Genomic DNA, 18,348 nt, shown 5'->3' on the forward strand with positions numbered 1-18,348 from the left:
TATTTGAAGAATCTCAAATATAAAAAATATTTTGAGTTGTTTAACACTTTTTGGTTACTACATGTGTTATTTCATAGTTTTGATGTCTTCACTATTATTCTACAATGTAGAAAATAGTCAAAATAAAGAAAAACCCTTGAATGAGGCGGCGTTCTAAAACATTTTACCGGTAGTGTATATATGTCACAGCAGCCATAATACTGACCACTTAGTGCTTCATTGCACAAATAGAACACCACCACATTATTGTTGGTCATGATAACGTTCTATCTATTGCCTACATTTTCCAGGAAGCTTCAAAACTTTTGTGGAATTTGCTTTTGTAGCTTGTTCCTTGGTCACTTGAATTTCTTTAACTTTTGATATGTTATGGCTCAAAGTTTAGCTGTTCATAATATTGAAAAAAACATTCCATTAAAATTATATTTTTGGAAGTTGGAAGGTTTTACTTGGAGGTAAAAAGGAAAACTGTGTGCACTAATCAAACGGCTTGTCTTCTCTTGGGCAGAGCTCAAGTCTGTTAATATTGATCAGTTGGAGCTTTTCTCTCAAAAGAAAGGAAAAAATGTTGATTATAATAGTACAGACTATCCTAAAGTTATAATCCCTCACAAAAGCCAATGCGATTCTTACATTATCGTTTTTATTTCTTTGTTATTAAAGTAGATATGGTATTCAATATATTTTCTTCTGAGAGCTTCCTCTATATGTGAATTGTAGTCAGTAAACTTCAACAAAAATCTATATTGGCTGTTGTCACTTTATGCACACCCATGCATAGGTCTACATATGCACAACAGTATAGTCTACATTGATTTATATTCCAGCTTGTCTCTTCATGTCTAGGTTATGTAACATTGCATGTGAAGTATTGATGTTGCTCATGTTAAACAGTAAATACTAGAGCCTGCCACACCTACCATAAAATATGTTTTCTATGTTTCTTTGCAGAAATGTTCAGAAAAAAAGATGAAGCAATTTTATTTAACTATTTCAAGATATGCTGTTTCTTTCTCCCAAAGATGTTGGACAAGTTTGTGCAGTGTATCCTGGTATTGTGTATATTATGTATGTTCCTCAGGCCTACACACAACTTTTCGAATCTCTCCAACCAACCTTGGCGCTGTGGGAGGAATGTCTGTACCCTTGTGGACTCCTCAATGCACATGTCCCAGCAAGCCCTGAATACACTACACTGTAGGCTACACCTCAACATGGCCAATGCAGAAAGACATATAAAGGAGCAGCAACATCAAACAGGCCTGTAAAGATTTAACTAACACACAGTCATACTTGTATTCTGTCCTGGGTTTGACTTGTATACAATTGATATTCTGATCTTCCAGGTTATATAGTTATCTAATAATAGGGTGCTTTCTTGAATCTATATTCTACTCTGCAGACATGTGAAAATGACAAACTTTTCACCGTTTATTTGTCCAAACAGAACTCATACAACATTAATAAGCAGTTATATTGTGCACACAGCAGTGGATGTGTTGTCACACCACGCTTCATAAGACGCGGGAGTGGCTGTGCTCTGGTTGACCTCTGCAGGCGGCGCCTAGTTGCGCGTTACGAGAATTTCAAGAACGCATAGGTAGGCCAATGGGTGTGTAAACGAAACTGGGAAATCACCTCTTGGGACACATAGTGAATTTGTTAAAAAGTGGTCAAATAAGATGTCGAGCCGGACCAGACCTGGCTACTGTCGCCAGGACGTGAACAAAACCACCTGGGAGGTACCGGAGCAGTACCGGGAACTGAAACAGGTGGGGATGGGGGCTTACGGTACAGTCTGGTAAGTGTCGTGGCAACTGGGGTCGAAAGAGATGTAACAACTAACGTTATGTATGTCTTGGTGCACTTTGACATAGTTTAGGCTATTCTAAATGTTATAGACCTAAAGCGGTGTGGTTAAATTTCGCATGTGACTGGGTTTTGTTTGTTCTCAGTTCGAGATTAAACAGCACCTTTCGAGTTTCACCCCAAAGCGAGGGGCACTTCCTTATTTGAGGGCAGATTTCTCTGTATCACCTCAACCCATTTTGACATTTCACAGCCTTTTTGCGTTCTCACTGGTCTTTGGAAGTGCCCATCTTGAATAGGATACTCAATCTAATAATGTAGGCTAAACTACAGCCTAGAATAGAATGGCAATATGTATGAAACTCAAAAATTTAACTAAGTGTGTATTATTCCTACATCACTAAAAAGTTAAACGCTCAGAAACAGATCTTTAAATAATATACGCATTGCCATTGCACTGTAGTCACATTAACTTTTTGTGACTGGCAGCATAGGTCCTTACATTGAGTACAACAGCATGAGTCATAATGCATGTAAAAACTAGTGGTCAAACAGGGAAATGGTTCCAATCGTTTTTGCAACATTCATTTAAAAAAATATTATACACTGCTCAAAAAAATAAAGGGAACACTAAAATAACACATCCTAGATCTGAATGAATGAAATATTCTTATTAAATACTTTTTTCTTTACATAGTTGAATGGGCTGACAACAAAATCACACAAATGATTAATGGAAATCAAATTGATCAACCCATGGAGGTCTGGATTTGGAGTCACACTCAAAATTAAAGTGGAAAACCACACTACAGGCTGATCCAACTTTGATGAAATGTCCTTAAAACAAGTCAAAATGAGGCTCAGTAGTGTGTGTGGCCTCCACGTGCCTGTATGACCTTCCTACAACGCCTGGGCATGCTCCTAATGAGATGGCAGATGGTCTCCTGAGGGATCTCCTCCCAGACCTGGACTAAAGCATCCGCCAACTCCTGGACAGTCTGGTGCAACGTGACAACATTCATTTAGTGGATGGAGCGAGACATGATGTCCCAGATGTGCTCAATTGCATTCAGGTCTGGGGAACGGGCGGGCCAGTCCATAGCATCAATGCCTTCTTCTTGCAGGAACTGCTGACACACTCCAGCTACATGAGGTCTAGCATTGTCTTGCATTAGGAGGAACCCAGGGCCAACCGCACCAGCATATGGTCTTACAAGGGGTCTGAGGATCTCATCTCGGTACCTAATGGCAGTCAGGCTACCTCTGGCGAGCACATGGAGGGCTGTGCGGCCCCCCAAAGAAATGCCACCCCACACCATGACTGACCCACTGCCAAACCGGTCATGCTGGAGGATGTTGCAGGCAGCAGAACGTTCTCCACGGCGTCTCCAGACTCTGTCATGTCTGTCACGTGCTCAGTGTGAACCTGCTTTCATCTGTGAAGAGCACAGGGCGCCAGTGGCGAATTTGCCAATCTTGGTGTTCTCTGGCAAATGCCAAACGTCCTGCACGGTGTTGGGCTGTAAGCACAACCCCCACCTGTGGACGTCGGGCCCTCATACCACCCTCATGGAGTCTGTTTCTGACCGTTTGAGCAGACACATGCACATTTGTGGCCTGCTGGAGGTCATTTTGCAGGGCTCCGGCAGTGCTCCTCCTTGCACAAAGGCAGAGGTATCGGTCCTGCTGCTGGGTTGTTGCCCTCCTATGGCCTCCTCCGTGTCTCCTGATGTACTTGCCTGTCTGCTGGTAGTGCCTCCATGCTCTGGACACTACGTTGACAGACACAGCAAACCTTCTTGCCACAGCTCGCATTGATGTGCCATCCTGGATGAGCTGTACTACCTGAGCCACTTGTGTGGGTTGTAGAGAGTTGTCCAGAGTTGTCGACTGGCTGAATGCCAAAATGTAACAAAAGATCACCTCAGCCTTCCAATGTGCTTCATTTGTATTTGTTGTGAGTTGTACTACAAAGAAGCATCGCTTTCTATGTTTGGCTGGGAAATGGTGTACAGGCGGTGGGAAGGGATGTTTAAAAATGGAATTAACCTGATTCTGCAATTGTATAGGACTCAAAGCTTAAATTAAAGTTTTAAATCACTTTTTGAGGACCTTGTACTTCTTTCTTTCTCTCTCCCTCCAACACCTCAACCTCATCTCCATGTCTGTCTCCAGCTCTGCAGTGGACTTCAGGACAGGGACCAAGGTGGCCATTAAGAAGCTCCACAGGCCCTTCCAGTCTGAGCTCTTTGCTAAGAGGGCCTATCGGGAGCTGAGGCTGCTCAAACACATGAAACATGAAAATGTAAGGCCTGCAAGCCTATAGTCCAAAATCAACTCTTATCCTGTTTCAATGCATTACTTTAGTCCTTGAGGTTTGTTGTCCTCAAGGTGTTTCCCACCCTGAGTGACACTAAGTAATTGCAATCAAGTAGGACAGCTGGTGTTGTAATCATAATATTTTTAAAACTTGCTCACCCGCAGAACAGCAAAATAACACGGAAAATTATAAATATTTCAACAAGAACATAACTGTATATCAATATCTTCCCGTTGAGCCAGTTACCGAAAGGTCACTGGTTAGAGTCCCTGAGCAGGCTAGGTGAAAAATCTGTCAATGTGCCCTTGAGCAAGGCAATTATCCAGAGTGACTTACAGGAGCAATTAGGTTTAAGAACATCTGTTTAGTGACTTACATGTAAATGTAGCCTATAATATATCAAATACAACCCTTATTAAATACCTCATGAGTTGTTTGTGTTCTCTCCCTGGGACCAGGTTATTGGCCTTGTTTATGTATTCACTGCAGACCTCTCCTTGGACAGATTCCATGACTTGTGAGTACACTTGTGTTTTCATATTTGGGCACAATAGCTCACGAACCTCAAGTAAACTAAAACAGGAGACACAATATCCACATTCCACCCATTGGATTTTTAGCCAAGTCTTTGTTCCATCTTGGTTGGTTATTGTGAAGATAATAGACATTTTAGTCTCTCGGAATCTGTCCCTCCCTCCCTCGCTGTCTCTCAGCTATCTGGTGATGCCCTTCATGGGAACAGATCTGGGGAAGTTGATGAAGTTACAGAATCTCTCGGAGGACAAAGTACAGTTCCTGGTGTATCAGATGCTGAAGGGACTCAAGGTGTGTCTCACATAGCTACAAACAATCTCATAGATACATATTTCTACACATGCAGTCCATGAATACAACTTGATTTGACCCTACTGCTGTATGTTATTGATGGAGATTGTTGTCGTCTTTTATTACAGTATATCCATTCTGCTGGCATCATTCATAGGGTGAGTGAATCTCCTTTTTCCTGTGTGTATCAAATCAAAGTGTATTTGTCACGTGTGCCGAATACAACAGGTGTAGACCTTACAGTGAAATGCTTACTTACAGGCTCTAACCAATAGTGGCAAAAAATAGGTAAGTAAAAAATAAAAACAACAGTGAAAAATAACAGTAGCGAGGCTATATACAGTAGCGAGGCTACATACAGACACCGGATAGTCAGGATGATTGAGGTAGTATGTAGATATGGTTAAAGTGACTATGCATATATGATAAACAGAGAGTATCAGCCATGTAAAAGAGGGGTTGGGCAGGGGGGGGGGCACACAAAGCAAATAGTCTGGGTAGCCATTTGATTACCAGTTCAGGAGTCTTATGGCTTGGGGGTAAAAACTGTTGAGAAGCCTTTTTCTTCTTGACTTGGCACTCCGGTACCGCTTGCCATGCGGTAGTAGAGAGAACAGTCTATGACTGGGGTGGCAGGGGTCTTTTACAATTTTTAGGGCCTTCCTCTGACACTGCCTGGTGTAGAGGTCCTGGATGGCAGGCAGCTTAGCCCCAGTGATGTACTGTGCTGTACGCACTACCCTCTGTGTTGTGCCTTGCGGTCGGAGGCCGAGCAATTGCTGTACCAGGCAGTGATGCAACCAGGCAGGATGCTCTCGATGTTGCAGCTGTAGAATCTTTTGAGGATCTCAGGACCCATGCCAAATCTTTTTAGTTTCCTGAAGGGGAATAGGCTTAGTCGTGCCCTCTTCACGACCGTCTTGGTGTGTTTGGACCATTCTAATTTGTTGGTGATGTGGACACCAAGGAACTTGAAGCTCTCAACCTGCTCCACTGCAGCCCCGTCAATGAGAATGGGAGCGTGCTCGGTCCTCCTTTTCCTGTAGTCCACAATCATCTCCTTAGTCTTGGTTATGTTGAGGGATAGGTTGTTATTCTGGCACCACCCGGCCAGGTCTCTGACCTCCTACATATGGGCTGTCTTGTCATTGTCGGTGATCAGGCCTACCACTGTTGTCATCTGCAAACTTAATGATGGTGTTGTAGTCGTGTCTGGCCATGCAGTCATGGGTGAACAGGGAGTACAGTAGGGGACTGAGCATGTACCCCTGGGGGGGTCCAGTGTTGAGGATCAGCGTGGCAGATGTTGCTACCTACCCTCACCACCTGGGGGCGGCCCGTCAGGAAGTCCAGGATTCAGTTGCAGAGGGAGGGGTTTAGTCCCTGGATCCTTAGCTTAGTGATGAGCTTTGAGGTTACTATGGTGTTGAACGCTGAGCTGTAGTCAATGAATAGCATTCTCACATAAGTGTTCCTTTTTGTCCAGGTGGGAAAGGGCAGTATGGAGTGCAATAGAGATTGCATCATATGTGGATCTGTTTGGGTGGTATGCAAATTGGAGTGGGTCTATGGTTTCTGGGGTAATGTTGATGTGAGCCATTACCAGCCTTTCAAAGCCCTTCATGGCTACAGACGTGAGTGCTACGAGTCTGTAGTCATTTAGGCAGGTTGCCTTTGTGTTCTTGGGCACAGGGACTATGGTGGTCTACTTGAAACATGTTGGTATTACAGACTCAATCAGGGACATGTTGAAAATGATAGTGAAGACACCTGCCAGTTGGTCAGCACATGCCCGGAGCACACGTCCTGGTAATCCGTCTGGCCCTGATGCTCTCATGCATGCCTCAGTGTTACTTGCCTCGAAGCGAGCATAGAAGTGATTTAGCTCGTCTGGTAGGCTCGTGACACTGGGCAGCCCGCGGCTGTGCTTCACTTTGTAGTCTGTAATAGTTTAAGCCCTGCCACATAAGACGAGCGTCGGAGTCGGTGTAGTATGATTCAATCTTAGCCCTGTATTGACGCTTTGCCTGTTTGATGGTTTGTCAAAGGGTATAGAAGGATTTCTTGTAAGCTTCCGGGTTAGAGTCCCGCATCTTTAAAGCGGCAGTGTGAATGTGAATGTTGCCTGGTTGGGTTATGTACGTACAGTCACTGCGGGGACAACGTCTTCGATGCACTTATTGATAAAGCCACTGACTGATGATGTTAATGCCATCAGAAGAATCCCGAACATGTTCCAGTCTGTGATAGCAAAACAGTCCTGTAGTTTAGCATCTGCTTCATCTGACCACTTTTTTATAGACTGAGTCACTGGTGCTTCCTGCTTTAATTTTTGCTTATAAGCAAGAATCAGGAGGATAGAGTTGTGGATGGATTTACCAAATGGAGGGCGAGGGAGAGCATTTGGTAGAACTGATTTAAATATCCCTGCATTAAAGTCTCCGGACACTAGGAGCGCTGCCTCTGGTTGAGTGGTTTCCTGTTTGCTTATTTCCTTATACAGCATCTGTCTGTGGCAGTAAATAAAAAGCCACGAAAGTATTGCTGAAAACTCTCTAGACAAGTAGTGTGGCCTACAATTTATCACAATATACTCTACTTCAGGCAAGCAAAATCTAGAGACTTCCTTAGATTTTGTGCACCAACTGTTGTTTACAAATCTGCACAGACCCCCCCGTCTTACCAGAGTGTGCTGTTCTATCTTGCTGGTGCAGCGTATATCCCTCTAGCTGCATATCCATGTCATCATTCAGCCACGATTCTGTGAAACATAAGATATTACAGTTTTTGATGTCCTGTTGGTAGGATATTCGTGATCCTACCTCGTCTAATATATTGTCCAATGATTGCACGTTGGCAAGCAATATTGACGGTAACGGCAGCTTTCCCACTTGCCTCCTGCGGGGCCTCACGAGGCATCCCGCTCTGTGTCCTCTAAACCTGCGTCTCCTCGTCTTGCAAATTACGGGGATGTTGGCCGTGTCGGGTGTTTGGAGAATGTCCTGTGCTTCCTGCTTGTTGAAGAAAAAATATTTTGTCTAATCTGCGGTGAGTGATCTCTGTCCTGATATCCTGAAGCTCTTTTTTTGCCCTAAGATACAGTTGCAGAAACATTATGTACAAAATAAGTTACAAATAACACAAAAAAAACACATAATAGCACAATTGGTTGGGCGCCTGTAAAACTGCTGCCATTTCTTATGGCGCCATTTTCACACGCGTGTGTGTATGCACGAACCTGTATAATGCAAGTGTGCGTGCGTGTGTGAGGCCCCGCAAAATGACCCACTTAATGTTTGTATCTGCAGGACCTCAAACCTGGGAATCTGGCTGTTAACCAGGAATGTGAGCTCAAGGTACACAGTCACACACACAGTGCTCTGAAAACCAAAATAAACATTCCACCATTGTGTCCAGCTCCACTGTCAATAACTCAGTCTGTGGCTTAACGGCCTCTGCACAGGCCAACAGACAACATTTCACTCTGTTGTCATGGTTTGATGTTTGAGGACAGTTTTGCAATTATAATAACTTGCATAGTATTTAGTAGTCATAAACTGTCCCATTGATGTGCAATTTATTATTAGTAGGACTGATTTTGTAGATAGCATGTGATTGTTTTACCTTAATTGAATGAAGAGCGTGTCTGCTGAATGACTCAAATGTAAATGTGTTGTCCAGTAATAATAAAAGCATGTTGTGTCTGTGTCAGATCCTGGACTTTGGATTGGCGCGGCAGGCTGACAGTGAGATGACTGGCTACGTAGTGACTCGCTGGTACAGAGCCCCAGAGGTCATCCTCAGCTGGATGCACTACACCCAGACTGGTCAGTACACTACGCAAAACTAATCTTAATTGGTCCAGGATTTGTGTTTGTAAGCCACTGATGGTTAAGGCTAATACTGGGATACATACAATTGATCCTAGATTGGATCCTCTACAAGGATGTAAAGTAATCTGAGTGGTCTACGTAGATGAGTGTCTACCGAATGCATTGCATACTGTATGTAGTGTACATTGAAGCCTATGGATGATGGTAGAATGTCCATTAGGTGGTGCTCTGTTCTGTATTTTTTTCCTGGTGATAAATGCACTCAAACATGGTTTTATCAGCTCTGAACACCAGTCATGTTAATTGAGGTCCTTTCTATCAAAAACGGTATATTCATGACTGCCTTGTCAGGAAACTGAAGGAGAGAGATGCTGCTTACAAACACAGCAAGGTGACCAGGGACAATTGTATGGTTAAACAGTACAGATATGACCTACGGACGACGCATTCGCCATTACACTGCCCTCATCCACCTGGACAAAAGGAATGCATATGTGAGGATGCTGTTTGTCTGCAGCTTGGCCATAGTGCACTCTAAGCTCACCACAAAGCTTACGGCACTGGGACTGAACTCCTCTCTATGCAATTGGTTCCTGGACTTCCTGACGGGCCGTCTTCAGGCGGTGAAGGTAAGCAACATTACCTCCTCCGCACTAATCCTCAACACGAATGCGTCCTCAGTCCCCTCCTGTACTCCCTAATACCCACGACTGCATGGCCTCACACAGTTCCAACTTGGTGGCGGCACGGCAGTAGTAAGCCTGATTACCGACAACAACGAGACGGCCTACAGACACACACTGACAGCGTGGTGCCAGGTAAACAACCTCTCCCTCGATGTCAGCAAAACAAAGGAGCTGATTGTGGACTTCAGGAGGAACCACGTTTGGCACGCCCCCATCCTCATCAACTGGGCCGCCGTGGAGACGGTCAAAAATGGCAAGTTTCTCAGCAGTTTGAATCGGTCAAACCACACAGACACCTTGGTGCAGAAGGCACGACATCGACTCTTCACCCCCCCTGGAGGCTGAAGAAATGTGTCCTGTCTCCGATGGCCTTTAGTGTTCTACAGTATCCCCCCCCAAATGAGCATTTACCCTGCCCCTCCCCTGATGTATATTTATTGTTGTAAATATATATATTTTTTCATTCACTTCTCTTTTTGACCTGCACTGTTGGTGCTCAGAGTTTAAGAATTTCACTGTATCCTGCAATTACATCTGCGACCCTGTTCATGTGACTAATAAACTCATCTAATGTAATCAGTTAACAGTATTCTCTCCTTCTCTTCTCTTCTTAGTGGACATCTGGTCAGTGGGCTGCATCATGGTAGAGATGCTGTCGGGAAAACCACTGTTCAAAGGCAATGACCGTATCCTGATTTGACGTGATCTGACCTGCCCCTGAGCCTTCCCATCCACTGTTGCACAATACACTTATACAATTCTATTACTGTGGTTAATGCGGTTTATTGTGGAGTCATGCGTGGTTCCATTTGTACTTTTCAGTTTACCTGACTATAACTAGATTATACCCCAGGTGGTTCTGTTTCACATTTACTGTAGATATTATGTGTTCACTATGTAGTTTGACCTTGACCTGTGGAGCACAGACCTGGATCAGCTGACTGAGATCATGAAAATCACTGGGACGCCCACTCAGGACTTCATCACCAAACTGCAGTCTCAGGATGTGAGTCATACACATACTGTACTTACAGGTCAAACACATACTATATGCCGACATACACATTGGCCTTAATTTAAATATGTTGACATTCTATTTCTCAGGCAAAGAACTATGTCAAAAGCCTTCCCAAAGTGCAAAAGAAAGACCTTCAGGAACTCTTTTCCAAAGTCAACCCACAGGGTAAAACTATCACCATCGCATATAGTGAATCTGAAGAATCCCATTGGCATGACTACTGTGTGCTGTCTTTATCTCTCTGTTTAGATGTACAGAGGGGCAAAAGAGTATTTAGTCAGCCACCAATTGTGCAAGTTCTCCCACTTAAAAAGATGAGAGAGGCCTGTAATGTTCATCATAGGTACACTTCAACTATGACAGACAAAATGAGGAAAAAAAATCCAGGAAATCACATTGTAGGATTTTTAATGAATTTATTTGCAAATTATGGTGGAAAATAAGTATTTGGTCAATAACAAAAGTTTATCTCAATACTTTGTTATATACCCTTTGTTGGAAATGACAGAGGTCAAAAGTCTTCAAGGTTTTCACCCACTGTTGCTGGTATTTTGGCCCATTCCTCCATGCAGATCTCCTCTAGAGCAGTGATGTTTTGGGGCTGTTGCTGGGCAACACGGACTTTCAACTCCCTCCAAAGATTTTCTATGGGGTTGAGATCTGGAGACTGGCTAGGCCACTCCAGGACCTTGAAATGCTTCTTACGAAGCCACTCCTTCGTTGCCCGTGCGGTGTGTTTGGGATCATTGTCATGCTGAAAGACCCAGCCACGTTTCATCTTCAATGCCCTTGCCGATGGAAGGAGGTTGTCACTCAAAAGCTCACGATACATGGCCCCATTCATTCTTTCTTTTACACGGATCAGCCGTCCAGACGGGCCTGGACATGTACTGGCTTAAGCAGGGGGACACGTCTGGCACTGCAGGATTTGAGTCTCTGGCGGCGTAGTGTGTTACTGATGGTAGGCTTTGTTACTTTGGTCCCAGCTCTCTGCAGGTCATTCACTAGGTCCCCCCGTGTGGTTCTGGGATTTTTGCTCACCGTTCTTGTGATCATTTTGACCCCACGGGGTGAGATCTTGCGTGGAGCCCCAGATCGAGGGATATTATCAGTGGTCTTGTTTGTATGTCTTCCATTTCCTAATAATTGCTCCCGTAGTTGATTTCTTCAAACCAAGCTGCTTACCTATTGCAGATTCAGTCTTCCCAGCCTGGTGCAGGTCTACAATTTTGCTTCTGGTGTCCTTTGACAGCTCTTTGGTCTTGGCCATAGTGGAGTTTGGAGTGTGACTGTTTGAGGTTGTGGACAGGTATCTTTTATACTGATAACAAGTTCAAACGGGTGCCATTAATACAGATAACGAGTGGAGGACAGAGGAGCCTCTTAAAGAAGAAGTTACAGGTCTGTGAGAGCCAGAAATCTTGCTTGTTTGTAGGTGACCAAATACTTATTTTCCACCATAATTTGCAAATACATTCATTAAAAATCCTACAATGTGATTTTCAGGAATTGTTTTCTTCTCATTTTGTATGTCATAGTTGAAGTGTACCTATGATGAAAATTACAGGCCTCTCTCATCTTTTTAAGTGGGAGAACTTGCACAATTGGTGGCTGACTAAATACTTTTTTGCCCCACTATGTATTCCCTCTGTTCTGTTTAGATGTATGTATTCCCTCTGTTCTGTTTAGATGTATGTATTCCCTTTGTTCTGTTTAGATGTATGTATTCCCTTGTTCTGTTTAGATGTATGTATTCCCTCTGTTCTGTTTAGATGTATGTATTCCCTCTGTTCTGTTTAGATGTATGTATTCCCTCTGTTCTGTTTAGATGTATGTATTCCCTCTGTTCTGTTTAGATGTATGTATTCCCTCTAAGTGTATTGAGACTGTGATGATGTACTTTAAAATGACGTTTTACTTGATTTTATTCAATATCTCCCTTCGTTTCATCTCCAGCGGTGACAGTTATAGAGTGCATGCTGCTGCTCGACCCAGAGAGTAGGGTGATGGCGGCAGAGGCCCTCACCCTGCCATACTTCTCAGAGTTTAGAGAGCCAGAGGAGGAGACTGAGGCCCAGCCTTACGACCACTCGGTAGACAACTCTGACTTGTCCCTGGAACAGTGGAAACGTAAGGAGGAGGGGAGGGGTGTATTCACTAGGCACCAAACAGAAGAAAACAGACTGAAACAGGGAGAGATTACCTGAACTTGTCCAATAGCAACGATTGTTTTTGTTTTCCATTTGCAAAACGTTTGCTACTGTTTGCCGTAATGAATACAACCCAGGACAGAGGGGAAGACGTGTCAATAGGGACCAGTTTGTTTTCATTGGTTAACATTATTACATTAAACCGTTTATTGAAGGCATTTTTAAAGGATATCCAGTAGTCTTGTTTGGTGTGAAAGTCGTCACGCTGTGCAGGCCTCCCTGGAATAGGGACTTATTTTTTAGAATGTTTGTGTTGCTGAAGGATTTTACAGTGAGCTACTGCAATATGCACATTTGCAGGATTTCATTCTCTACAATGAATTTCAATGAAAATCCTTCTATATGTAAACACTGTGTGATTTATGTCTTCTCTCTTCCTCCATTTGTTGGTACACAGGTCACACGTTCACAGAGATCTTGTCTTTCCAGCCCCAAGTGGTTGAGTCCAGGGAAACCGCACTGTAAGGTGAAGCGTCACACATGGAAACCAACCCCCACCCACCATTTGTTTTTACAAGTGTCCTCCTCTGTTAATCCAACATTCTCAGACTGTAATGTTTGTATGGGTTTACTCCTCACGTGTGTATATTTTCAGCTATTTTCATACCACTCTTGTTGACTCCTGGATCAAGCGCTTGTCAAGACAGCGATTTTTGTCATTTAGGATAAGACGTTGTTTGTCCTTTGACTAGAATTCTAGGACGTTTCCGTGTGTGTGTAGCTGTGTAGTCTAAACATGTCTGTGACCCCTACTGATGTTTCCTTAAACTTGTCATTTCCTTTTATCACCTTAATGAACAATGGTACAGGTCCAAACATCTGAAACCATTTACTAAAGTGTGATTACAGCAGCAGTTATTTGATGACACAGTTTGCAGACACATAAAAACCATTGGTGGTCTGCAAAACGTTGCACAATTTTTAAACTTTTTTTTTTTTTTTAAATATAAGCCGTTTACTGTAATTTTGCTTACATTGGATATTTTTTTTTTAATTAAAACACCATTGTTTAAAGATGTGTTTTTTTTCATGCATACCTCTTTGTAGATATTTATATAAAGGATAATCCACCTGACTATAAGTCAACTCTTTTGTGAGAAATGCTTTTGTGTTTTGTGTTCCCTTTGCCATCTCTTGTTGGATACAAACCTGTATTGCTGATTTCAAGATTGGTACAATAAGGAAGCTTCTTACCCCCCAAATATGGTCATTTCCTATCAGATGACAGTAGAGGGCAGCACCTTCACAAAAACAGATGTTTTCCAGGACAGACGTGGCTCCCAGTATAATTGTACTCGACAGTTTCCTCTTCATTTATCAAACATAATGAGTGATATTCTGTGTTTCAATCATATCTCAATATTATCTACAGCATGTAGACCCCAAATATATAGCTAATATTGTAAGCCTTTACTTTCCTCAAAATATCAACACGGAGTGTAGAAAGCAGTAAGAACACCTTAATATTGAGTCGCACCCTACCTTTTGCCCTCAGAACAGCCTCAATTCAAGGTGTCGAAAGCGTTCCACAGGGATGCTGGCCCAAGTTGACTCCAATGCTTCTCACAATTGTGTCAAGTTGGCTACATGTCCTTTGGATGGTGGACCATTCTTGATACACACGGGAAACTGTTGAGCGTGAACCCAGCAGCGTTGCAGTTCTTGACACAAACCTGGCACCTACTACCATACCCCGTTCAAAGGCACTTAAATATTTTGTCTTGCCCATTCACCCTCTGAATGGCACACATACACAATCCATGTCTCAAGGCTTACATTTTTTTATTTAACCTGTTTCCTCCCCTTCATCTACACTGATTAAAGTGGATTTTTACAAGTGACATTAATAAGGGATCATGACTTTCACCTGGTCAGTCTGTCATGGAAAGAGCAGGTGTTCTTAATGTTTTGTACACAGAGTATTACCATTCATAATTTGAAATCTGATTCTCAGATTCTACTGTTTCTTCAAATTTCCCACCAACTGCAGAATGTAACATGGTGGTCTTGACTGACCCCTGACCTCCAGGATCCTAGGTCCCCTCAACCAGAGGATGTGCATCCTCTCTAAGTTCCCTCTAACCCTTCGGTGAGTGTGTATGTTGTGTCATCCAACCCTTTAAGGTGCTTGATGGTTCAGTCAGAACTCACTAAGTTCTGTTCCCTAGCTCAGACTCGAAACGGTTTGTAAAACCATTTTTGTACCCTCCTCTACCATCACCTGCTTCTTTTTTTTCTGGTGTGAAGTGAGGATTTGGGACATCCGTAATCTGTTTCTCACCGAAAGTATTGAATACAACTGTCAAAAGAGTGAAAATATTATTTTAACTTAATCAAGCATCTGTTGCTGTTTTTCTAGTTATGTGGAGGGCCTTTCCTTTTGTTTTGCACTCTTTGTTTTTCTGTATTGATGTTATATTTTCTCAATTTCTATCATAGATCAGACTAAATGTGAGATGTGTATTATTGAGATCTTTGTGGCCCAATGGTTATGATACATGATATGATTCAGACCTCCACGGGGCAATGCCTCCTGCCTCAGTACATCAGTTTATGCAATAACAGATTCACCAAACACAATGGAACCTCTTGCTTAATTTGTATACTGCCAAATATCCGATGATGTGAAGCTGGTTTACCGGGTAACTTTATAAAACTTCTGTGAAATTTACACATTATGGACACCGATAGTTCAGCCTAGCTGTGCCCAATCATCTGCCATGATGAGGCAGTCCCTCCTTGTGTGTTCTTTTTATTTACAGCCTGACGAAGACCTTCAGGTCGAAACCGTTGCACAATAGAACTACGGGACTAATCACCAGTGTGCAGGTATCTATTTTTTTCTCATCATTTTACTTCTTGCACCTGCATGTTACTGGATATGCGTACACTACTTCAAAGCTGATTTAGTTAACATACACAGGGATCACTTATGTAACAGACGTGGGCAGTATTTGGAGAATTTGTAAATCCTGAATGATTTTATGATCAAGTGGACATATTGCCCGCTGTCCACCAGAGCAGACCCCAGCATCACGTCTATTATCCCTCACCATGGGTGATAAACCCAAGAGAGAGGGGGCCCAAGGAATCATGGGTAAGTCATTGCTAGGGGGTCAAAGGTCACAGTCTATCACTGTAGTCTTCTTTCTCTTTTTGGATTGGGTTGGAAGGGAGGGAGCGGGTGGGTGGAGGGGGCACTCGTGGTCAGGTCAAGGTTGAGAGAACCGCATGTTCCCAATGGAGTAGTCTTCTAGGAGTAATTAGGACTGTTTCTGGTCGAAGACACCTTCAACTGGTTGCACGATAATTTGTGAAAAAACTTTAAACTTGTTCCAGCCAGGTTTATGCTCTGTTATGTAATGGAATGCTAAGACACACCATGTTAACTTCAATTTAAATGTTACCCTGATTGTATGCAATTATCACATTTTTAAATAAACATCACATGGTTTATATCTGTTTTATCACCTATTTGGAAAGATTAACTGTTCTTTCTCTCGCAGCCTCTTGCTAATGAAATAAAACATATAGCCTTTTTTAAATATATGCCCAGGTTTGAAACCCTTAAACTTAAGATATGGAAGTTTTCACCATCTTCAAAGTCTCTCCAACTTAACACGTTTAGAGTGGATGATGTATTTAAGTCGTACAGCTTTACAGACTTACGAAGAGTGGGGAGTAACAGAAGAGTTAGCATTTTCCCCCTACTAACGGAAACTGATGCAGACACACGTGGAGGAAGGAGGGCTGAGGGCAGAACAGTGAGGCTGAGCTCTGGGGGTGTTGGTTGTGAGGAATGGATGTGGTGTCAGTGTCGAGATATTTTCTGTTTATGGCTGTTTTGTCAGGGATGCCAGGGAGCTCTGTGGTTCAGACTGACTGGGCTGCAGGCCCACAGACAGGCCTCTGAGAGACTCATGGATTCCCATGTGGTTGGGGAAACACAGTAGGCCACATAGTAGACCACATACATCCAAATATATAGAGATTTTTATATACAATAGTAGTATTGACAAAATGTATTGTTAGATCAAATTCCTTTTCCACTTGTGTAAAAACAACTGATCAAATTCATTATTATGCAATTATAATTAGATTCACATGCAATAATTGCTATATCGATACATGACTTTAGCGCATCATAAAGATTTACATTTTAGGATCCAGCTGAGATTTACCTTACACTTTAACAGGAAGCTCTGTACCAATAGGGAATTTGGTTTATGAGTTTAAACCAATAAGGGTACTTGTTGAATTTATAGTGCCAAGTCACTTCTGATCCTGAAATATGATTTACTTTAGTTTAAAGTTGTTAATCTCTGTTTTTGGAAACCTCTTCCTCTGTGTACTTTTCAGCAGAATGCAGGTGTCTTTAAATGTTATTTCAAGATAGACTGAACTGAAGGGAGGTGATGTGAGGTCCTTCTGTGGGTTGGAAGAGGCAAGGAAAGTGTGTGTGTGTACATGAGTGTACATTGTGTGTGTGTGTGTGTGCTGCTGGCAGATGTGCAGGGTTATAATTTTACAGGATGTTTTTGGGGAACTCTGTCGGGGTGACCCCGGTCCCCTGTACCCACTCAATTACTGGCCATGATGATGTGTTTAAATCTACATGATGCTCTGGTGACCTCTTGGTAATGTGAAGCATAATATACAGTACCAGTCAAAAGTTTGGACACACCTACTCATTCAAGGATTTTTCTTAATTTTTTTTATTATTTTCTACATTGTTACTACATTTTTCCAATTCGTTCCAGTCATTGGCAGCAGAGAACTGGAAGGAAAGGCGGCCAAATGAGGTGTTGGCTTTGGGGATGACCAGTGAGATATACCTGCTGGAGCGCGTGCTACAGGTGGGTGTTGTTATAGTGAGCTGAGATAAGGCAGAGCTTTACCTAGCGTAGACGACCTGGAGCCAGTGGGTCTGGCGACGAATATGTGGTGAGGGCCAGCCGACTCGAGCATACAGTCCGCAGTGGTGGGTGGTATAAGGGGCATTGGTGACAAAACGGATGGCACTGTATCCAGTTTGCTGAGTAGAGTATTGGAAGCTATTTGGTAAATGACATCACCGAAATCCGGTAGGATAGTCAGTTTTGCGGCATGAGTGAGGCTTTGTTGCTAAATAGGAAGCCGATTCTAGATGCTTAATACTTTATCTGTTATTTTACCAGGTAAGTTGACTGAGAACAGGTTCTCATTTACAGCAACAACCTGGGGAATAGTTACAGGGGAGAGGGATGAATGAGCCAATTGTAAACTGGGGATTATTAGGTGACCGTGATGGTTTGAGGGCCAGATTGGGAATTTAGCCAGGTCACCGGGGTTAACACCCCTTCTCTTACTACAAGTGCCATGGGATCTTTAATGACCTCAGAGAGTCAGGACACCTGTTTAACATCACCCTACACAGGGCAGTGTCCCCAATCACTGCCCTGGGGTTTGGGGATATTTTTTAGATCAGAGGAAAGAGTGCCACCTACTGGCCCTCCAACACCACTTTCAGCAGCACCTGGTCTCCCATCCAGGGACTGACCAGGACCAACCCTGCTTAGCTTCAGAAGCAAGCCAGGAGTGGTATGCAGGGTGGTATACTGCTGGCTTTCAGTCTGGAAGGAGAGTTTACAGTCTAGCCAGACACCTA

The 18,348-nt window shown here is 43.1% G+C and overlaps 1 protein-coding gene across 1 annotated transcript; it reads left to right on the forward strand.

Annotated features, from left to right (window-relative positions):
* The first annotated feature begins 1,262 nt into the window (after positions 1–1,262).
* Positions 1,263–13,565, forward strand: LOC112218743 (mitogen-activated protein kinase 12). Its single transcript, XM_042301643.1, has 12 exons — positions 1,263–1,801; positions 3,985–4,114; positions 4,588–4,646; positions 4,843–4,954; positions 5,083–5,112; positions 8,263–8,310; positions 8,667–8,781; positions 10,088–10,159; positions 10,400–10,479; positions 10,578–10,656; positions 12,448–12,621; positions 13,099–13,565. Exons 1-12 carry the CDS (start codon positions 1,683–1,685, stop codon positions 13,164–13,166), a joined length of 1,086 nt encoding a protein of 361 aa, XP_042157577.1. The 5' UTR covers positions 1,263–1,682; the 3' UTR covers positions 13,167–13,565.
* The last annotated feature ends 4,783 nt before the right edge of the window (positions 13,566–18,348 follow it).

Source organism: Oncorhynchus tshawytscha, linkage group LG19 (genome assembly GCF_018296145.1).
Source record: "Oncorhynchus tshawytscha isolate Ot180627B linkage group LG19, Otsh_v2.0, whole genome shotgun sequence".
Classification (NCBI taxonomy): domain Eukaryota; kingdom Metazoa; phylum Chordata; class Actinopteri; order Salmoniformes; family Salmonidae; genus Oncorhynchus; species Oncorhynchus tshawytscha.

Coding starts and splice junctions, on each gene's coding strand:
- LOC112218743 (XM_042301643.1), top strand. CDS start 1,683: ATGTCGAGCCGGACCAGACCTGGCTACTGTCGCCAGGACGTGAACAAA. Junction 4,955..5,082: donor AGATGCTGAAGGGACTCAAG/GTGTGTCTCACA, acceptor CTTTTATTACAG/TATATCCATTCTGCTGGCAT. Junction 10,657..12,447: donor TTCCAAAGTCAACCCACAGG/GTAAAACTATCA, acceptor TTTCATCTCCAG/CGGTGACAGTTATAGAGTGC.